The sequence below is a fragment of the Buteo buteo genome, chromosome 17, assembly GCF_964188355.1.
Source record: "Buteo buteo chromosome 17, bButBut1.hap1.1, whole genome shotgun sequence".
Classification (NCBI taxonomy): Eukaryota; Metazoa; Chordata; class Aves; order Accipitriformes; family Accipitridae; genus Buteo; species Buteo buteo.
In genome coordinates, this window is record NC_134187.1 from 21,031,655 (window position 1) to 21,056,153 (window position 24,499).

At 35.1% G+C, this 24,499-nt stretch overlaps 1 protein-coding gene across 1 annotated transcript in view; it reads right to left on the minus strand.

Moving 5' to 3' along the window:
• Positions 1-24,499, minus strand: part of SNTG2 (syntrophin gamma 2) — a 308,015-nt gene that overhangs the window by 140,108 nt on the left and 143,408 nt on the right. The window contains exons 3-4 of the mRNA XM_075049219.1: positions 12,808-12,864; positions 12,655-12,712 (exon numbers count right to left, since the gene is read on the minus strand). Of these exons, the coding sequence (XP_074905320.1) occupies positions 12,655-12,712; positions 12,808-12,864 (115 nt within the window). The remainder of the gene's footprint in view (positions 1-12,654; positions 12,713-12,807; positions 12,865-24,499) is intronic.

Sequence of the window (24,499 nt, forward strand, 5' to 3'; positions counted from 1 at the left end):
ACCTCTCAATTCATAAGCTTAACTTTAAATATATGCATAAATATTTCACTGGATAAAGAAAATCTGAAGGAATAGTTAAGAAAATAGATGAAATAAAAAGAAAAGCCTGGAGAAATTGGTTTATAGGATACAAGATACTTCTCAAAGTTAAGAACAAAGTTATCTGCAAAATTAACACAAGATAAAACTGGTTTGGTCTGGGAAGTCAGAACTGTTTTCTCTTCAGCTTGGACTGTATGAATAACAACATGAACTGTAAGAGTGCGCAGGCATCATAAGCGTCACCAGGAAAGACTCTACCGTTCATCCAAGCATTTGAGCAAGAACTGATCGATCTGGACACAGATTTCCTTACAGTTTGGCATATGTCAACATGTGCAGGCAATTGATACCAAGAATTGTCTAGGACAATGTACATGCTAGGAACTATAAATTTCTTCCAATTTTGTTCCATAAAAGAAGTACTAACAAACGCAGTCTTTTTCTGTTCTATCCACTGCAACAGGTAGAGTCCTGTCGACAAGGTAAGGCTGTGTTTTTCTTGTAACACTGGAATGGTAGGTAAAGACATGAGCAGGGATCCTAGCTGGAAAGCTGATGTGTGCAAGAGGTGGGGATAGAGAGCAAATGGTTACATTGGTCAAAAGAATTACTTTTGCTGCTGCTCTTAGAATAGCCAATATGAAAAAATTTGGGAAAGCACTATTTATAGCAAGAAATTGTCTCTCCTATGTTCAAAAGTGAAAATTATTTTTTTTTCCATATAAAAAATGTGTAGTTATTAGGATGGCGAAATCAGGGGGAGCATACCAAAAAAATTAAATCCTTTAAAGAAATGAACACAATTAATTAAATGTGATTTCTTGCTGCTCTGTGGTGATAGTAAAGCTGAGAGCAAAAATCTGGACTTTGTATTTTAATTAGGAATTGCCTAATTTCACTTTCTGCTTCCCTTCTCTTCCCCACTGGCATATAATTCAAAATAGTTTTATAGCTCTTATTTATTTTTTTACTTCCCCAAGATTACTGCAATACTAAGAAACTACACAGACAGAAGCTAAATGTAGAGAGGCAAGTAGAGACAAACATACGTATCTATAAAATCAAGAGACATCATGTGACATAATATTGCCAAGAAAAAGAGGAAAAAACTGTATCTAAACACTGTAAGTTCTGATCTTACACCACTATAAAAATCAAAGTGGGTATTAAACCTTTTACCATATCATGATATGTAGCTGCATCAGATTCCAAAAAACTAGACAGGATTTGGTTGGCTGAATACTTGGATAAGAAACCCATAAAATAATGGCTGCTGCAAAAAGTGATGTTTTCCGAGTCAGTAAGTTTTGCTCAAGACATGAATTCATTGTTAAACTAATGCCTTACCACGAGTGTAAGTAAAAGTATACTTCCAGAGGACACTATGCTATTTGAGATGCAACTGGAATAAGTTATGCAGAATTTGAGACGATTTATCACTTTTTTACGGTGATAGAAAAGTTTGTGTCAATAGTTCAGCCAAATTCCATGCTAGCTTGTGACATTCATCTCTGACTTTATTTCACTGAAAATACCACTCGTGGTTTTCATAATTTCCTAGAAACTACTGTTAAATAAATTGATATTATTTACCGGAAAAGAAACAGATTTTGCTTTGAGGAAGAGAAAGGCACTTAACTCCTAACAACTGCACACGTTCCTGGAAAAGACCAATTTACAAAGTGTACTGTAGACTCCCTCGTATTTTGGGTACACATGAGTACCGCTACTACTATCAAAAGGACGTTGAGAAGGATCTAGGGGTCCTGGTGGACAACTTGCTGGCCATCAGTCAACAATGTGGTCTCATAAACAGCATCCTGGTCTGCATAAGGAGGAGTGTTGTCAGCAGGTGGAGGGAGGTGATCCTTCCCCTCTACTCAGCACTGGTGAGGCCTGCCTGCAGTGCTGAGTCCAGTTCAAGAACCAGTACAAGAAAGATGTGGTCTTACTGGAGCAAGTCCAGTGAAGAGCCACAGAGAAGAAGGAACTGGAGCACCTTTCATGTGAGGACAGGCTGAGAGAGCTGGGACTGTTCAGCCTCAAGGAGGGAAGGGTCAGGAGGATCTTCTCGTGCATAAAGACCTGACAGAAGGGGATGAAGAAGAGGGAACCAGACTTTTCTCAGTGGAGTCCACTGACAGGACAAGAGGCAATGAGCACTAGTTGAAACACATGAAATTTCATTTGAACCACTTTTTTCTGTGAGGGCAACTGAGCACTGGCACAGGTTGCCCAGAGAGGTTGTGGAGTCTCCACCCTTGGAGATATTCAAAAGCCATCTGGACATGGTCCTGCGCAACTGGCTCAGTGGTCCTGCTTAAGTAAGGGGGTTGGGCCAGATGACCTCCAGAGGTCTCTCCCAACCTCAACCATCCTGTGATTTGCAAAGGTGCATACAGGAATATATTTAATATGCTTATATATTTTAGCATATTTGTTCAAAACAGCACTAAGTTGAAATAACAGTAACCTATTAAGGAAGTATTTGTTGTAAACAAAGATATTCTGAATGAAAACAGGATTTAGTTTTACAGTTTAATTCTCAGATGTTGACTTGTCTCATGAGAATTATCCTTCATACTCTATGCAACCTATCTCAGTTTCTGGATCTTTTTCCTGAGAGAAACCTGGGCTTTGATTTTCTAATTCCCATTGCTATGAGAGCAACAATGATACGGGAACTGAATTCATAGAAAAGGATAAACATCATGAGGAGCAAAGAATCACAGGCTGGGAGTAGATAGATTTTCTTAGAAGTTTTGAGTAGAACTTGCCAGGGAAATTAAGAAGAATAATTACATATGGATAGCAGAATCCCATCTGGAAAAAGGTAACTAAGTCAGATTCCACTGCAAAAAAACCCTGAAGTGATGGACACTTCTAACCATATATACACTTCCTATTTTTAGTGTCATATCTAGTATTGTGTTGTAACAAAACATGATTTTCTCTGTTCCATTATTGTTGTCATTTTTCTTATCTTCCACTTTATCTCTGTACCTGTTTATCTTTGTGATTTCCCACCTCTCTCCATTAATTTTCAGTGTGAGTGTCCCTTATGGGCAGTTCTCTCACCTCATTCTTCACTCTATTCTCAAATGATCAGCAAGTATATTATTATTTCTGGAATTATGACCATCTTATGAGGTTTTTTTTAAACAGAATTAGCTTAACCTGGAGATTTTAAAGTCAGTAATAAAGCACACTGAAAACACTGGACATGAATTGCTAAAACTTTCAAATTTTTTTTTTCAAATTAAAAGTTTTATTTCTAAAGAAATCAGAAAATATTGAACACGAAAAATGTTACAGAGCTGAATCTGTTTTGACGATAGGTTTGATACTGAGGTTTGATACTGGCTTTCCTCCTTCACCTTCTTCTTTTAGATGACCTCAGTAAAAAAATAGGTTTTCAGAACATACTGCTCACTAGAATCTTCTGCTGATAAAACCGTTTTTCTGTCAATGGCTAGCATTGAATCCAACTTGAAAGGAAAACTACTGTAACAACAAAATTCTAATATTTTTCACTGCAAACTATTAATGGGCTAAACTTAGCTTTAGTACAAACAAATATAGCTTTATATTTTATATACGCCAAAAAGTAAAATGAGGAAGATGTATAAGGGCAATTAGCAATCCCAAGAGCATACCAATGGGCATTAAGGAACCTTAACCTTAAACAAAAAATCCTTTTATTCCCTGCTGTGAAGGCACATGATATTACAACAGTCTTCTGAGGCCAATTCCAAAATACCATTTTGTTCTATTGCCTAATAATTCAGAGATCCTATGTTACAGACAAAATTTGCCAGGTTTTTTTCTGACCTGGTGGGGACAATGGCTGCATATATACCAAAAATGAGAAGACTAGAATCTGGAAAAGTTGTGGGCCTGACACTATTTTTAATTTAATGTGCTTTGAAAGACAGTATGGAAAAAAGTTTTAAAGTTCAGTTTTATTTCTACCCATCTAACTCTAGCAGTAACTAAAGCAAAAATCATTAGAAGTCTTTTGGACGGTCTTCTGATTGCAAACAGGTTTGTAACGTGAGCTGCAGTGCCAGTTTATCACATGATCTGTAAAAAATACCAGCATACACTGTGATTAAACAGACTTTAGACCTGCTTTAGGAAACAAGAGGAGAAAAATTCAGATGGCCTGAGTTTCCTGCAGAAGTCCAGGTATTTGTATGTCTCAATGCAAGATCCTTAAGCCAAAGCAAATGGCAATGTGATTCTTGTAGGCATTTCCAAACAAGTAACATTAGAGTATGAACTCAGTGAAGAAAACCTAGACACAATAGGTTAGTTCTTTAATTAAGGAAAGAGGCTTAATATAGCTCAGATTAGCTTGTAGACGTTGCAACAGAGAGAGCCCACAGGAATCGTTATCATCATATATTCTTACCAGAGAAAAATACTTCCAGTTTTACATGCATTTAGAAAATCAGTTCTTCATCATTTGGTTTTGCCTTTATAGAAAGGTATCAATTCGCAAAGTAAGGAAACAGAACTGAAACATTAATAGTGTAAGGACATTAAAATTTTGCTTTTTTAAGAAAAGTCATGACAACTAAGATGTGACCATAAGAAAAGCAAAGCATTTTTTTTTTCAAATGTATCTACAAAAAATTTGGAAGTGCTACATTACTACTGTCATTTATTACTTGGGATACTTGCCTAACCACAGCTAATAAATCCCTTGAGTTTGAAAATAAAAGTAAAAATACTCATGCAACTTACATGGACAGAATGCATAAATATGTAGGAATAATTGTGAAACAAAAGCAATAGTTGTAACTATGAATAAGTTATATTTTGTTTAAAAAAAAAGCTCTACTAGCCAAGCATAGCTAACACTCCATTAAGAGTCAGAGAAAAGCTATTTAAAATTGCAAAAATGTGGTATTTCTAGGAATATGGTTAGTAGTGTTAGAAGCTGTAGCTTCCCTATGTGTATAATTAATCTAAACCTGATAATATTTTCAGAATTATTACAATATTTTTCAGGTAAAAATAGTTGTGCGCATTTTAAAATTAATTAATCAGTAGGTGAATAAATTGACAAAGAAATGTAGTACAATGTAAAGGAAGATTAATCTGATCACACAACTGCAATATTCTAAGGCATAAGGTTAGCTCTAATAGACATCTGATTAATATCAGATGTAAAAGGCTTTCTGAGCTGAATAACATAATATAAAGTTAGACAAGTTGTGAATAGGTAACATTATATAAGGAAATAAATTATAATCTGGCATCTTCAATCTTTTCCAAATTATGTAACTAGGTTTCCATTAAATTCTATTATAGTATGCCAACAAGTTTTAAATGCTGTAGAGGTGATATGTGGAAAACAAACTTAGAGACTAAGGAGGAATGCCAAAAGTAGCAGAAATACATGCTTTAAATGAGTTACAAGAAAAGAAGAGATGCAGTTACTAAAATAGCCCACTAAGTCTTTCGTTTAGAAACCAGTAAGGGAAGAACACCGAAAACACCAAAACCAGAACTTTTCTGAAATTGCTAAAGGAAGTTATTATATTTCTCATATTATTCCACGTGACTATCTCCAAGCAGAAGGGTTGTTACATTTGCTCTTTCCATCAGATATACTGTATGATTCCTGATTGCTTCAGCCCCAAAATAATCTGAATGAGTTTTAGTCTCATTTTAAATAGTATCTTTCAGTGCAACGGGAATCTTTGTTACAGTTAAAACATATTTTCTGTCTAGCTGCTTGCTTCTCCAGTTTCTGTACCAAAGCACTGTGGTAAAAGCAAGCTCCAAATGCAAAATCCAAAACACCATCCATCCTCAGAGGGACTTCAGGCAGTTCTCTCCTGAACATATTATCTGAATGAAAACATACTATATAGTTCTCTGATTTCTCTGCATAGAATAATTATCATTAACCTTTTTATTCAACCTGGATTGTAGTGGTAACAAATTCAAATAGTAACTTCAAGTGCTATTTCATTAGATTTCTGCAGTTCATAAGGGAACTACATTGTCAATCAGAGGTAGGCGAATGGAAGAAAGAAGAGAAACTGTACAGGTCAGTGCCATCCTAAGGCCACAGTTTATTCACTCAACTGCTACCTGGAACAGATGATAACTAACACAATATAATGTATTTTTCATACCTTTCTCTATTTAGTTTAGAGTACAAGAATAATAAACATAATGTTATAGGTCCACTGAAACTACAAACAACGTTTTCCAGATTTTGTATCTACCTTCTTGTTTCATAACCTGCAAAACGCACCTTCCAAAAAGAGTATTCGCCATAAAACCCTATAGGACTGAAATACAATTTCCAGAAACATTTTATATTTTAACATAGCTATTAAGCAAAACTAATTATCTTTTATTGAAAGTTGATCTTCTTCACACGCATGAAGAAGAATTTCATCATTAATATACTCTTTGAATACTATTTCTTTGTACACTTAACAGGAAAGCATTATTCAGTATCAGGAACCTAATGCACACTTTTTTAGACACACACACACATATATATGTATGCATATATAAAGCCTCATTTTGGGAAAGTACATCAGCAACTGCCTAAATCTAGAGCTGGACAACTAATTCCCTGTTTCTGTTTTTTTAGCCAAACCAAAGGAATGAAAACAAATTTCAAATTGACCAAAAGTGGGAATGCTTTGGTTTTCTCTGTAAGAATGAGTTCTGGATTCATCAAACTCTTAGATCCTATTAAAAAAAAAAAAACACAAATTCTACAACAAAACAAAATTTCTAAGTGAAACTTACAAATATTTCATCCCAAATTTTCTTCTGTCCACGAATTATTTCTGAATAATTTTAATGCATAAAAATATGCATTGTAACAATGAAGACATTACCATCTTAAAAACATTTACTAGATCTGATTTTAAATATATGCCTGTTCAGTTAAATAAACACTTTAAAAATTAACTCTTTGCAACCTTCTACCCAAAGAATTCTTTTGGGTCAATAATTTAAGGCTCTTGCTTCAGCATTTAACCCTCCAAACAAATCCCCCTAATTGTTCTAGAACCTCAACTGAAGAATTCATCTACCTATATGCTTCTCACTAAACATACAATGACTGCTATTTGTATCATTGGACCTTAGTAAGTTCTTAACTATTAGGTTGTATAAAAATGCTTTCCTCAATCGGGATCAAAGTACCTTCCTTTTACTTGTTGACTGATCTTTAACAGTTCATTAAGATGTCCTTTCTATTAAGAGGGCCTGCCTAGTCTCGACGAGGTAACAATAAAGGAAGAAATCCAAAATGCTAAGAATGTTCTTCCATGCCTTCTGAAAATAAATTTAGTGCTGGAGGTAAAAGTCAAAGAGAGAGAACAGTGAGTAGATGCTATCTTCAGGTATCATTAGCTTTCCAGTAATAAAGAAAAAGAACACTGGCAAAGATAATTAAAAATTAGTGATAGAAAATAGGAATAATCCTAAAAAAATATTTAAGAAATTTGTAAGTGATATTAGGAAACAATATACAAATATTAAACACCATCCAGCTTGAAATGTCTTACGTTCAAAGGAGGCCTGCCTGTTCAAAGAAGGCCTTGTTTTCAGTCTTCACCTTCATTAGCATAAGGCAGAATGCAAACTTTTGATCCATTCTGACTTCCTTATAAATGAAATATCTCCATTTGGGCTTAACTCGTTCTTAATCTTGACCTTGCTGGCTCAGTGGAATGAATCATCAAGGCTGGTGAAGCAAAGGTGAGTACAGCTGTAGGGATGAAGAACATCAGCTACAAACACAACCATGCTGTGCAGCTGAACTGTAATCTCACATCATGCCCACCAACTTGTTCAGACTAGGCTTGGTTACCCCAGGTGTACCAGCCTTGTGGTTGACCAGAGTCAACACAGTAAAAAATACCTATGGGGGAAGTATCACATATGCTTCCATACTAAACCATTTTTGCTTGGCATAGTAGAAGTGTAAGTGAAACTGTTAAAAGCCCTCATCAAACTGACACCATGTCCTCCAAACAGATGGTCCTGAATGCAGGCAGCCAGGATGTGATGTTTGGGCACAGTCTGTGTTTGCAGAGCATATGGTTTTAAGCCAAGAATGTTTTAGTGGCTGAATGTCCTGAGTTCATTCCAAACCTGCCAAGGTATACAGCATCCCCAGTCAGAAATGGACTAAACACATAATAGAAGATTTTTCAATACAGCAAAATGTGAGTTATAAGTCATCTTTTATCACAGAAGGTGGCAAAATGCTTTCAAATTAAGGTTTTAACGAATTCTGGCTCTCAAGACAGGACCTTTTTTGTTGGCAAAATGCAAACTATCCTTATTCCACTGGGCTTTATGTAGTTTTATTTAACTATTTTCATCACGCCCCAGTCAGCTGAACCCACTGTTCTGTTTCATTGTTGCTGCTTGTCTGACTCCACATGTTGTACCAGATATGAGCAGAGCTCACAGCAGTAGCCAGATTATTGCAGCAGGTCTCATGAAAATGGAAAGTTGCGTCAAGGTGACAAAATGTGATTGCTAACTTGATAATTCTGCAACACAAAACAGAAATTTGATTGCTTGATGTTTATACAATTAGAATTTCCAATACTATGTGCAGTAAGTCACTTGTATGTACGATGAGGTTAGATTTCAAAGTCCATTAGTTTTTACAGTCTCCACCCTTTAGATTTCACAAGTTCATAAAGACTCTTTAGTAATTAAAAATGGGAATAACAGAAAGAAAGATGTAAACACATGACAGCTCATACACTTTACCCATATACTGTGTCTAAGAATTCTTTAAAGTATACTTAACGAATCTGACAAAATTTCTTACTGATTCACTGTACAAGTAAGCCTGACTGATCTGATTCCTTTCAAAGTTCAGGATATTCAGTTACACATCTCTGAGAACAGGAGTCTACATCTATTTGACTGTGAAGCTACTGCAGTCTTTACCATAAATAAATTGTTAATACTAATTATAATACATATATAAAAATAATACACACCTAGAAGCTATTAGCCAATCACCACTGATAACACAATGATAGAGTACAGTGTACTCTATCTTAAACCAGTTTCAAAAGGAAAATACAGGAAAAGCAATACTGTATTAAATTACATTAAAAAAACTAGAGAAAGCATGAATAAGTCTGAGAAAATCTTACTGAGAAGCTTCAACATCAATAGTAACTTTTCATAATCTGGGAGATTATTAGTAATGTTGCTAATATGCTGGGTCAACTGGATGATTTGATGCATGGGTAGGAGAAAAAAATCCTTGCTTTGGAAGTGAAATAATTACCTATGGGATTAAAATTACTCTGTAGCTAATTATATCACTTTGCTTTTGAATTTATAAATGTGTTTGCATTTATTTGTTCTCATTCTGTCTGGCACAGGCCTTTTGTCCCTCTGACATTAACTCTAGAAAAGCTTTGGTGATATGAAAAAAATGTAACCTTTGTTAGAATGGAAGACAGAATCCAAAGATGTGGTGATGAGTCATTGGCATTAGCAGAACTTGCTCTTACTTAAGACTGTTGAGGAGGGCATGTGCTCAGGAAGAACTCAGGACATTCTTCAGTGTGATTTGTAATACACTGGACATTAGTCTCCAGCATTGAATGATCACTTAATCTTGTCTTTCAGAAATGTACAGCTGTGTTCTTGAATTGACTTTCTGTATATGTTTCAGTGAACTTGTTCAGGAAAGTCTTATTAAATGGAGTGACCTAGGATAACTTAATCTGAAAGTTATAAACACAGCAATCACAGCTGAGAGGTCTCTGAGCCAGTCAAAACTGTAAGAATAGTATTTATTACCACTGTTGCTACAGGAGTGCTTGTGTTAATAATGAAATCAAATCCAATTGACATGTTCACCCTATCTCAACAACTGAAGTGCAAATGCCTTCAGCTGATGCTTAGGTCAATATCAGCAAAGTCACTTCTATATTTGAAAAATTTAAAGACTACAAAGATAGGTGACTAATTACATTATTTAGGATAGCACAAAGGTTGTACAGATGTAAAAAAGAAGCAACTGCTTTATTCTATTATACTTCTAGCTTTGGAACTATAAAATAGTACCGTATCCAAACAAAGTAAGGTTGGAAATACGATTTGGCAGTGTTGTAATATAACGGGTATTAAATTGCACAAGAAATATCACAAGTTATCAGGCATTTTAGGAAATCAGTAATTTAGTCCGTAAGGAGAATTTTACTCATGTAAATTCAGATATCTTACTCAAGGACCCAAAATAGTAAAATCCCTCATAGTAAAATTCCTGATAAGAAATCCCTTTTTTATCAGGTAACTGATGTATTTTCAAATATTACTGCATGATACAGCCTTTTTTTTTTTTTAAATTCAATATATTTGCTTGAATCAGCAACTAATCTCACTGCTTAACTCCAAGCAACCTCTGAAGCTAGCCTATCAGTTTCACTGTTATTAGTACCTTGTATAATGAAAGTCCATTGGTGATTTATTCACATTATCAACTTACAAATGTTCAGTCCAAAATTTAGTTTGAGATAAATCTGTAGGAGTCTCATCTGTCCCTCATGCTTAACATTTCCTCTCATTATATACAACACAAATATTTTTCTAGTTCTCTTTTATACATAAATATATGTATATTTAAGTATGCATATGTGTGCATTCATATACATATATATACACACACACACATATGGGGAGAAAGAATGCACAAATTTTTAGAACACTGTTGTTATTTCCCTTAAATAATATTACCAATTGTTCCTTCTAACGTTAAAGCACTGATTCTACACAGACTACTTTCTTCATACCTTGCCAGGTGTGTCAGTGTCTTCATGCCATTAATTGACTCAGCCAGGAACATTGCATATGGGCTTACTGTGATACAGCATTGCCTCTGGTTAAAACTGCTACTCACTTTGAAGCTTCCTTGGACAAAATGTTAACAAGATCTTAAAACAAGTATCTTCTGAAAAGAGATTTTCAAATTTGAGATAAACAGCTGACCCCATAAAATTGTTGTTGCACTTGTTAATCTGCAAATAATACAGTTCATGAAAAACTACCCACAGTGTACAAAACTCTGCATATAATTATTTTACATACAAACTCACTACTAATCTTGATTGAAAGTCCTACGTCCTAAGAGGGCAGGAGATAGCTTTTCTTGTTGGCGATTAATTTCCTAAATTACTTTCCTTAGACCTGAATGCTTATATTAATTTTATTATTATTATTTATTTATTTTCTTGGTATGGTTTATTATGCTACGTATTCAAGGAGCCTATTGTTCCATATACAATAACACAATTGACATAAAAACACCTTCTCTTCCTCACTGCAGAAATAATATCATAAATATCATATTGAAATATATATAAGTACTGTAGATCAGAAACTTGAAACAGTCTTTCCGACAGGATACTGGCATGCCCAATCCATTCAATATTCACTAGGTATCAGCTGAAAACGGGTTACCAAGTTTCAGTATTACATTTCAAGCAAAATAAGGACCCCCTGAAGAAAATGCAGAGGAGAAAAACAAGCACAGCCTGCGATCTAGTAAAGCATGAGGCTGAACATGGTGCCAAGCAAATGTACTTAATCTCCACTGCAGCAAAGCAGGAAGAGACACTGATGAGTTCAAAAGATCATGTCAGTGGCTCTCAGTTCTTTAAGGAGTAGGACTTGCACCAAGGGTCACAGTGCAGTGCTCTGTCTTTTCTTGCAGGAAAGGTTACATGAAATGGGTAGATTTATTCTAGAGAAGAGAGGAAACACGTCGAAGCTTATCATAGAAACACGACAAATCTTCAAATATGTAAAAGAATGCCTCAGCAAAGAAAAGAACAAACTACTCCCCATGTCCTTGTCCACCAGAGAAGAAAATATGACTTTGTTTTTGATCAGCTAAGACCCTTAGTTCACATTGCAAGGCACTGCCCACCACATGCAACAGTTCTACTTTTCCTTACTGAAGGGCCCCTTTGTTTTCCAGAGCAGTTCTCCAACTTGCCCAGATTAGTCCAAGGTCTGACACCGCGCCCAAAAGTTCCTTTTGCTAGATAAATGTCAATGTCATACTTAACTGGGATAGACCACACTGATTTAGATCTTGTGTTATCATCACCATAATAAACATTACAAATCACTCTCTGCTTGCAACTAGGCACAGTTAGTCATGCCATATAGCAGTGAATTACTGTGTGGGGAAAAAAATATGTCTGGTTTGTATTTTTTTATCCTCTGGGTTACTAAAGTTAAGTACATCAATAGATTTCCTATGTCATAGTTCTCTTTTCACAAGTAACTTTAAATATTTTGTTTACAACACAACTGTCTTGCTGCAGTAAAAAATACATTTTCTGAATTTGTTACTTACCAGTAAAATTTCAAGTATGGGTCCTAAAGATTCTAGATTTTAAATTCAATGCAAAGGCACATGGACTGTTTGGACATTTATAGAAAGGCTTAAAGATAGTGTGAGGCTAAAAGGATGAGCCATACATATGTTTTAATCCTCAGTTTAAAGAGCATTTAATTAAAAAAAAAACCCACCATATATACTACAGTTCTATATAAGTAAATAACATAAATAAAAGTTACCTGCTTGGTCTTTAAATATTTTTGATAGGACGACAGGCACTTTGTGCTCAGCACCACCCTGTAAAAGATGTGTATTAACCATGAGATCTCAATTAAGTCTGAAGTAACTAGTTGTACTGCAAATTAAAAGAAGAATCGAGAAGTTATCCATACCTTTATGCTTAAGCCCAAGCCACCAACCGGTTGTCTACGAAGTGTAACAGTTCTGTGCTTTAAAAAATTGTAGAAAAAATAAATTTAGGTGAAAACACAATATCTGAATAAGCATAGATGATGTCTCTAAACTGTTTTTTACTTTTAAAAAATCAGTTCTCAAAGGTAGCCTAGAGTCTGACTGATCAAGTTCAGTTCTGAAATATCATTCAACACTGATTTATAGGCAGTTACTTAATTCCTTACCACAGAGAGCAGAACTTGTGTGTGAATTGTGCATGCAGACTTTTAATGTTTTTGTATCGCTGAAGTGATATTCTTCCTAAACAGAAGTTTTTACATGCTTTTGCTTTGTTTTGACATGAGAAAACTATATGAAGAGCTTTGAGATGTGCATTTTCATAGCTACCATGTATGCACAATATTATTTTCCAATCACAAATACCAATGTTTTCTAATCCATATGTTCAGACCTAAACCAATTTTTTGCAGCATATGCCAGAAGACTTTTAGTGATAGTCTGCTTCAAATGGTTATTTTCTTGCATTTCATGTTTAAGTGCATAAAGAAGATAAACATTTATCAATATTTTTCCACAGCAACCTATCATATATTTAACAGTATGCTGAATTTGACATTTCATTAATGTGTAACTCCTGGTGCCTGACAACATAATAACAGCACTTCATCTGTTGACAATAATTATAGAGTTGAGGGGAACTTTTTTGCAACATGCTGAACAGTACTGCATAGAATGCCATCTTTACAGTAATTTCTGAACATGTAAGATAATTTTTTAATTGTTTTTCTGTACATCAGAAATTATATATGAGATTACTCCTACATGTATACTTGCTGATTGGTTATTTTTTTATTTCATTAATTCAGATAAATGTAAATTTTTATTTCAGTAGTCAAGCCCATAATCTGATGTTATCAAGTTATTTTTAGCTTTTTTCCTAACACTCACCTTACTAGACATATGTTCATATTGACTCAGAGGAAAGGGTAACACAATAAATCATAAATTTCAGTCTCATTTTAGTAAGGTAAAATTAATCCATATGGCAAAAAAAAAAGTTAAGAATACTTTCACACATTTTCAAAATTTCTCTCTTCCCATGAACATTATACTACACCAGTCCATACTAAAAATGGAAAACTATTATATTATGACACATGGTACCTGATTTATATCAAAAGGTTTATATTATTCAATTTCAGATGATATAATTCAGCTTTATTTAAATCTGTGATAATTTGAATTTTTTCAGGGATTCTTCTCTTCTTTTGAACTGCATCAAAACTTTTGATCAAAATTATCATATGCATGGACAAAGTTCAGATCCAACCTGAATTAGAATACAGCTCTACCTTTAAATTCAGTGACTTATTCCCAAGAGTCATTTTCTATGACATAAATCCTGTCTGCTTATTTAATTCATGTTTCTTTCCATCTACACTTACACCCTGTAAACAAATTATCCCAATATATCCCATCACATAGGGATGATGGAAAAAATATTTTGACAGTTTAGATTGCTTTAGCATTATCAGACAGCAAATACAAAACCACTACATGGATAGCTTTAGCCATTTTATAAAAGACAAGCAAGGTATTATTTATTGACATCTTATACATTCAACTACAACTAACATGTATTTTTATATGGTTGATAGGCATATTTCAAATAATAATACTGATGATATAATTGAGTTTGTAGCCCTATGAAGCTATCTATTTACATAACACATTGTAACAATCCTAATGTTTATAATTTCAGAGTTCATAGCATTGCTTATTCAAATATTCCTATTAAAAGACACTTTGAAAGAAGGTATTAAACATGCACCTAAATGTTTCCTACATAACAGCTTTTTTAATTAGAGCGACATTTAAAAAATGCAAAAACTTCCTTCTTTTAAGGATATTCAAATTGCAAAGTAAAATGCCAAAAGCTGGGCATGATCAAGTGTCGTAATCAAGATCATTTACATAAACTTATCTCAATCCTATGATCATATATCATTTGCTATGACTATAACTAGCGGTCATACAAGACCAAACATCACATTTCATTTTCTATAGACAGATTATTGTTACTGATTTTGAATTTTAAAAACTTGTACAGTATACTAGAAGAAAGCTAATACTGGGTCAATATTGAAAACATATAAATAGAGCCATAGATCTTCATTATATTACAATGCTTTAAGGTCAGATGGTCATAAATCTGGCAATGAACTATTCATTCCATTATGGAATAACAGTAAAACCAGTTCATAAGGATTTAAAGAGGAATAATTTTAAAGGGGAAAAGTGTTATGGAAAATACCTTTTCAAATGACATGAATACTTGCTATGAAATTGCTAATCTTGATGACAGAGTACCAGTGTTGTAATAACCCTTATAAGGCAGTGATCTGACACCCCACAAAAACTTGATTAAAAACATAAAACTATTCAAAATAATATGGTGTATTTTAAGCACATGTAAATTGGCTAGTTAAAAGTTTCCAAATCAAAACGTAACTGAGATAAAGCTACTATTTTGTGGATGTGCTTCTTGTGGGATAGTGACAGTACCTGGTTTATTAAAAAAAAAAAAAAAATCAGTGATCTAAAAAAAGAAAATTAATTGAAATTAATTGCAATAATGTTTGTAAGGGACAACACTTCTGATAATGTAATGATGAACAGCACAGGTTCTAAGCATACAGCATTTAAAGGTCAAGGTCATTTAAGGTCATCCTTATAATAAGGAAAACAGCTCGAAGAAATAGAGAAAAGCACTCTATCTGTTAAAAGGTGGTCTTGCAAAAACCCTAAACGTATGAGTCATGCTAAGTATGAGAAAAACCTGCATTCTTGCACAAAGCCACGGCCAAAATCACTAGTGTAATCCTACATCATCAGGAAACTATTAAGAAAAAGCAGAGAGACTATAAATTATTTCTGTATCTGGCAGTGATCCACACACTTTAAATAATACAGCTAGTTCTGATACACTAATTTTGCAAATGATGCAAATAAATTGGAGAGGTAGCAGGCAAGAGCCACAGGAACGCCAAACAGCTTGAGAGGTTTGTATAGCAGTGAAACAGATGCCAGGAGTTAAATAGATTTAGCTTTTTTTAAGCACATTTCAGGGATGATCAAGCACAGTTTTAAAGCATCTTCCTTGGTAGAAGATGACCACACCTTACAGACAGATACAGTGAAAATTTCAATGACCTGAAGTGGAAAACAGACACATTCAGACTATAGACACAAGACAAGAATTTAAACTTTTGTAGTGTGACACACCATAACTGGATTTTTTAGAAAACTTTTTTTAATAGTAATATGGCCTTGAGACCTTACAGTGTACAGATATTTCTTTTTTTTAATTGTTATTTAAAGCACAATCTGTCATGGTATTTCATGAACGCTAATTTAGTTCTAAATGTAGTATTACTGAAATACTTAGGCTTTTTTTATGCTAGTAAGCAGTACAATATTGAGGTACATCTACATAAATTAAATTAGTTTCACAGCCTGCCACAAGTATCCTCATTCTACAGAGCTAGAATGGAGGCACACAAATATTTAGGGACAATTAATTCTATTTTAGTGATCTGAAATGCCTACATGCTTTTTCAAAGTATTTTTATGAACTTTTTCTGTTCAAAGTCTCTTGTTGACCAGCTTCAGCCTTTAGCTTTGAATGTCCAGCATTTTAACATAACATAATTTCACATTAGAGGATGAGATGCACCTAATGCCTGATCAGCAGTGTCAATTTGGTGTTAGTTTATGTACATGATACATCTAGGATCATACTGCACCTCTATTTCAGGGGAAGGATCCTTCACCGCTAGATACTGAGACTACTCTTTTCTTCCTGTAACCCCTCAACTCATCCCCTGCATATCTTCCAACATAAAAGACAACACAAAGCCAAGATCCAAGAGACAATAGCCTGTATATTTCTAACATTCTAATATTTGACTTTGTAACTTTATTTTAAAGGAGTAAATTAAAAAAAACAATTTTGGGGGAAAACCTACAAATTCACAGGGTTCACTATAGGCTAGTTTCCATTTAGTCCTTCATTTGGACCCTTAAATTCATAATATAGATGCTCACGCTAGAGCCAAAAAATATAAAAATCTGTGGGTAATTTAGAGGAGACTCAACATTAGACACCTGCTGAAAGCAAGACACTACTGAATTCAGTTTCAGGTTTTGTAGGGAAATGTGCTAAACAGTAATTATTCTCTTTTATTTGATCTCTTCTCTCTGTCCCCTCTAACTTACCCTGTTGTGGCCCCGTTCTCTTCTCAGGACCTTTCTTTGCTTTCATTATTCCCCATCTCGTAACTCAAAATTCAGGAAGGTATTTTTCTCTTCTCTTTCAAACCAAAGAATGGAGTATTTGTCTTACAATTTCAGTCTCACAAGCCATGCCCATGCTAAAATAAAGCAGGCCGGAGGATTTTCTCCAGCAAAGCAACACAGTAAAACTCCCGTCCACACTACTAAATTTTCTTTCCTTGAAAAGGTTTTGACTACCATCCAAACTGCCTAACTGGGACACTACATGACCCATGCCATCTCCTGATTTGATCTGAGGCATTAAGAGACTTGTAACTTACACTGGCCAAAACGGAGACAGAGCGTACACCAACTTGCAGTATAGACAATTTGGCACAAATCAAAATGTAGCTAGGGAGCACACTCACATAGAGTATAGGCAACTGTGGGCCGATGTTGAATGTGTGCTACGGCTGTGTTTTATTTTCTAGTAGAGATTAAGTCTCATAGACCTGTGTATGATGGATTCCACAATAAATAAACAGAAAGCAAAAGGACACTAATATACATTAACTACAAGCACAGATTTCTAATTATCCCTACAAGTACTGGTAGCATTAGTAGTCATGTACAATAAAAACATACATGTAAAAAACCAGACACCTTAGTATTAGATTTCATTTAAATTCTGATAGAAAAGCATGTAACATTCTGACAGCTGTCACAGAGTGAGACAAAGTCCTTGGTCCAAAGAACATTAAAAAAATTTGTCTTAATATACTCTAAACGATGATGCTTCTACAGCTGGCACTATAGATACAATTCTAATAGTGTCACAATAATAAATCATTTTATAAACTATGTAATAAATACACTAACACTGGTACAAAAATATTCTTATAATCGTGAGTCAATAGTCTAGCCAAACTCAGGTTTCATGAAAGCAAATCCAGCTAACGACCCTATCTGCTAACCAGGATTTTCTGGTTGTGCACTCAAGTGACTACTGGTAACACAATTTCTGAATGTGGACTACTTCACTGGTAATGCTGTCTGTCTGCCTCTGCTTTTTCCTTCAAGCTGTCAGTTGTGCAGAGGTGGAAGGACAAGACTAACTGATGATATGTTATCAAGAATCTTTCATATTAGAACCTAATCTTCTACACAAATGTGGATTAAATACCCAACAGGTTTCAGCATGGTGAAGAAAACCTCTGTGAAAACAGAACTGTGTGTACATACAGTATGTTTCAAATGCAGTCTAAAATAGAGGTGATTTTATAGAGGTGACAGAATAAAGTTTCCAGCAAATATTTGATTCCAGGCACGTACACTGAAATTAACCTGAAATTTTCATAAAGTGATCTATAGAGAACAGAAATCTGTAATAATGCCGATGCCCAGCCACAGGTGTAAAGCAAGGAGGCAAAGGCAATGACAGAAGCAGATGTCTGGCTGTCCAGAGAATGTGTTAGCTGAGAAAAGCTCAACAGAAAGCTACAAATCTTTTGAATACAGAAACCACCTTCAAAGGACTGTCTTTCCATCTTTTCTCATAGAAGAAAAGAAGGCAGAATTATTGAAGATAAGAGTTATCCAGTTTACTCTGTTAGTATCAAAGATAGGAGTACCTTCCCCAGAGGAAAAGGGGATACATACCCGGCTCATTGAGAAGATTTTCAGGCGGAATCCACAAATCACATCTTCTGGCAGGATGTAACAGGTTGGTGATGTGGGAAGTAATTCCCTTAGTAGTTCTCGTAATGGACAATGTCAATGTACTTTCTTGATACGCAAATGCCCTTCTTAAAGCAGAGATCCCAGACAGCTGTAATGTCGGTAGATGACCATCAAGCAAATAGACAGATACATTACGACTCCAGGGAGAAGACTCCAAAATGTTTGACCAAACAAGTGCAAGGTGGCACATCTTACAGGAATCCTGCTTAGCCCAAAAAGCACCAGGCAGGTTTGGTCTGCATTTGTACCAAAAATGTAGGGATATACAGGAAATAAGTCCTAGGTATGAAAATTAGGCAGGAAGAAAGGAAGCTAGAGACCTGGACTTCTAGAGTAAGACTCTCCAGAACTCTTCCCAGTAGTCTCTTTCAGGCTGGGGAAACAGGCAAGGTTTTAATCCCTTCCTAAAGAGATGTCTCACGGGAGATGGATTTAGGTTCATCAGAAATTGGGGGCATTTTTGAAACAAAGGGAGCCTGTACAGGAGGCACAGACTTCATCTGAAGTGTAAAGGAACCAAAGCTGCTGGTACTTCAAATTCAGGAAGGCCTCAACTAGAGTTTTAAACGACGGAAAAGTTGACAGGTACAGAAAACACTATAATTATGGATGATGCTTCTATTATGGATATAAACAGATATTCTATATCCTGAAGTGAAGGACAGGCTAGGGAGGGAATAGTACAAATAGGAAATGTAAAACAGAGTGCCAGGAACAAAACCAAAATTGCACTAAACCTGAACTAAACAGAGGTATAAACACTCTCGAGAGGTAGAAAAAAATCTAATACTGGGATACAAAGAATGTAAGAAAGGTAAAATAGGCTAAATAAGCAGCAGAGTAAATGCCTTGTGCTACACTGAAGTTAAGACTCAAATAAAACTAATAAGGCAACTACCTCAACAAGTAAAACAACAAATTCCAGGCTAAATACAAGGAAAAGTCTTTTCTAGTGCCTACTCAACTAGGATGATAACAGTGACTCAGATATGCAAAGAGACAACAGGAATGAGAAATGTAACAGGTGGTAACAGACTTCACTTAACCTTCGTTAGATTGGACAGATGGACATAACGAAATAATGCAGTCAATAAAAAGCAGGTCTCTATCAGTCACTGCTTCATGGAACGCACAAGATTAGACTGAGTATTTGCCCTAGTCTTGAGTATAGCATGCAGGATCTAGTTAAATTTTTTACAGCTGAAAAGCTACTGTGTAATAGCAACTGCTATGTACTTTACATTCAACATTTACACAACTGTGACCCCAACAAGGGAACTATGCAAAAGCGAGGAAGCTTGTTGAAAGGAAAAATAAAGGGGGCAGCTAAGAAAATTAAAACTGTATAGGCAGTGTGAAGAGTACTTAAGGGTACCACGCTGGAAGCACAGACCCAATGAATGCCACTTATTAGAAGGGCTTAATTAAAAGGAAAACTGCATGGCTAAAGAGGAGGTTAAGGGAGATTATTACAGGTAAAGAGTGATGGACATCATATTCATATGAAGACAAGAAAAAGGAACATAAGCAAATAAAATTGAAAAACAAAATTAGGCAGCAACTGGAAACAGAGTTCCAAAAACTGCCAACAAGAATAAAAACTAATAATAAATCTCAAAATCTATCAGGAGCAGGAGGTCTGCCAAAGAAACCACAGGGTCGATTTACGATCAAGATATAAAAGGCATACTCAGAGTAAATGAGGTTACTGAAGAGAAGATAAATGAACACTTTTCATTAGTGTGAAAGAAACTAGAGACATTCCTCCAACTAGCACAAAGGATGTATGGATCCGTCTGAATTTGAAACCACTTTAGAAGCAAATTGACTAAATAACAGTAGCAAATCACCAGGGTCAGATAGCATTCACCCTAGTCTTAAAGGAACACATGGATGAAACAAAACAGGAGTACTGGACTCAATAAAGCCTTGATACATGAAGACTACAACACTGAAAATAAAATCCCATTTTTTCATAAAAGGTTCCAGTTAAGGCTTAGGAAACTTAAGACCTGCACTAAACAAATAAGAACTATAGAGGAAAAAAACCCAAAAGCTATAGACAGTGAGAGAAACTATAACAAAGAACAGAATTGGCAGATACTTAGATGAACTTATCTATCTTGGAAGAGATAATGTATTTTTTAAAGGTGAGTTAGGGGAACATAGGAACCATGAGGGAAGAGCCTTGCACAGATATATTACTAATTAAAATTAGAAACTAGATAGAAAACAAGGGGATGGATTAAATGCGTAATCTCTCAATGGAAAAGGTCACTAGTGAAGTTCTACTGTTGCCTATATTGCAACCTGCATTATTTAAAATACTCATGAAGAAGTAAAAAAAAAAAAAAAAAAAAAAAAAAAAAGGTTGAGCAATGAGATTACCTTTGCTGCTTACTGAGACAGGAAGCATAAGCAAAGTGAAAATATTTGCAGAACATCTTACAAAATATTAACTGGGCAACAAAATAGCAGACAAGATACGATAGCAGATCAAAGCTTGTGAGAGATTATTTTTACCATGTACATTATTTATATAAGGAATTAGGATTGATTCTAAATCAGTCATTTCTATTAAGGAGTAAGACCTTGGGTTAAAGTAGATGGTTCCATGACAGCATCAGTGCAAGTGTTCAGTAGTGGTCAAAAACACAAACCAAATTTTTCGAAGCCTTAGCAAAAGAACTGAGACCAAGCAAAGAATGTCATTATATCCCTGTAGAAATCCAAAGTTCACCCCACCTTGAAAACTGTATACCATTTTGGTCCCTTCATACCTGAAACTGCTAGAAAAGGTTCGGAAAAGAGCAATAAGGATGATGGAAGCACAAACCCGCTCCTGTACAAGGAATAACAGAATAGGCTATAACTCTTTCTCCAGGAAACGAGACAGACAAGGGATCAGGAAGCTTTTACAGTACAGTAAAAGTTGCACAGAGGACAGTGAATGGGATCAGTTTTTACAGCACTTTCCAGTACAAAAACTAGAAGGCATCAAATAATACTATTAGGAACTAGGATCAGAACAATCAAAAAGAGGTGATTCTTTGTGCAATGTATAGTAGATTCCAGAGTCTGGTGAGAAAAAAATTCTGAATGTTTAAAGTCTACATGTGTTCAAGGGGATATCGGACAACTACAGCAAAAATAAATCTGTTAAGAGCTAATACAGAGACTGCATTTTGCTCAGGAAGGCACTGAATAACCTGGGGGAGGGAAAGTGGTAAGAGAAGCACCACATGTTCTTGCCCTGTTTGGCTTTTCTAGTGAAACATGAATGAATGACTGCTGTTGGAAAAAGGACAGTGGGCACAGCAGATTTTAGGTCTGACTCAGTTCTGAACTTCTTATGTAATGGCAATATTTCATGACTACCACATTTGGACAGAAACCCACACTAGCTTTGCAAGCAACTATGAAAGAAAATCCTACTCCAGAACTTCTTGCCAAAATAAAATTGCAATATTTGTGGGGAAAAAACCACTATCTTTTTGTGACATTAACAATAATGTCATGCACATATGCAGCTGAAAACCCTGTGTTTATGTCTCAGTCAAACTTACAAACAACATATTTCACTTTTTAGTTGCCTGCAAGCTAGATATAATTTTCTTTTCAGGTTAATTTATTTATTCTTTGAGGCTAAAGTGAGCCAAACATCTGTATCAGTCTTAGAAAAAAATCCCAAAACCAAAAAAAATACAGAGGTACACCTGACAGTGTGATGGCTGTATAATTTTATTTCATTATAGGCAAGGAAAACTCTTATAGAAAGTGTTACTAATTATCAATCTGAACAGGAAAGCTGAAATTAATACTTTTTTTTTGCCTTTTAACTAGCATTTTCCTTTGCTAATGATATATTTTAATAGCATCTACAGTTTATTAAAACTCTTCATTCTGAAGGCTTCCAAAGTACTTGATGTGTATACTATAATGATCACTCATTCCAGTTGTGCTACAAAGCAGAAGTAATTATGTTCCCCCCACACCAGGCCTGTTTTGTTTTGTTTTCTGTTTCTAGGAGATTAGCGGAAGAATAAGTGCCTAGCATGAAACTTCAGGACACATTTGAATAGACAGAATGTAGTTATTAAAACTGTAATTGGCCAGGATACCAACATGAAATATTCCTATCTTTCTGAGACCTTTTATTGTTGCAAGTTGTCAAGGATTTTATTATCTGTTTCTCAAAGTGATACTGGGTCTGTAATGCCCACCGCTATGTTTAAGAATTGCGGTAACAATTTGGCCATGACATTCTCTAGTATCTAAGTTCTGAGAAACAAATGTGTTGACCAGTGTCAAATGTACCAGCAATGAAAAGAGAGGGCAGATTTACCCGCTAAGTGTTTGACAGGCGGTTTGATCTGCTTTTATGTCAAGCAGTTCTTTGAGAAAGTAGCCTGGCTGTCACTTTTGGACTTAGTCTACGGTGGAAGAATATGTATTTTGGAAATTTATTTTCTCTTTGAACAGTAAATTGTAAACCTGAGAAAGCCACTAAAATCTTCACTTTTATAATGCTTTAAGTATTAAGGAAAATTCATATTGCCTAATAGCACACGTCTGAGTAAAGCTTTTGTCTTGTTCCGAACTATGAAAACACTGGAGCATATAGGTGTTGCTGAACAAGCTTGCATTTGTTCAAAGACAACCAAACTGCATTTAAGAAAGCAGCCTGCTCTTTGTGAAATCCTAAGATTTACAGCCACTGAGCCACTAGCTAGGTACAAACTCAAAAGCAATCTTTAGGGACAAAATTCGCATAGCTGCAACAGTGGAAGTATAGAATTTAAATTCTGGGTTAGAATCAATATTTAGGTGTGATCAATCTGTCTTCCTCTCAGTCACTATCACCCTCATAGAGCAACATTTACTTTGCAGGAGAGCCAGAGCACAACCAATCGGTTTGTATCTTGTCAAAGCATATAGCTCAGAGACAGGAGCTTTATTTCAAAATAATATCATGTTCTGTGCACTGGGGCAAACAACTGCACTGCAGAATGAGCTGTTAAAGATGTGAATAAGCATAAAAGATTTTGCCCCAACTGAAGATGCTGATAGCCATAGTCCACAGATGAAAGCAATGCAAGTAATATATTCTTAAATTCAGCCTGTATCTTTTGCTTATGTGTAGTTCCCAAGGGTGTTAGAAATCCAGGGAAAGCCAATTCCAGAAGAGCTCTGGACTGAAACAGCAGATGTAACTATAGAGATGGGGGGAGGAGAGCCTTAAACGTTTTCAGTTGTCAATATTGAAATAAAGACCAGTGAGGCAGAAACTTTCAAGATCTCCAAGAATGATGCCAGACAAGAATATATTGAAAAACAGATACAATATAAATTTTAAAACATGTAAGACACAGACATCATACAAAAGAACACCATGCAAACAACTATATAGAGAAGAGACTGCTCAGTAACAGAAGGTGTAATGCTGCTTGTAACAGCTACAAAGAATGATATAGCTGAAAAAAAAAAAATCCTATCGTTTTAATAGTTTCAAAATAAATGACACTTTCAAATGTAATTTGGAGAACTATATGGTCAAATGTCTATCAGGTATGAGATAGCTCTTGACATAGAAAACTTTCTAGATTCTTTTAAAACACAGTGACTCAACAGAAAAATTTATCTCTGGAAATGTCT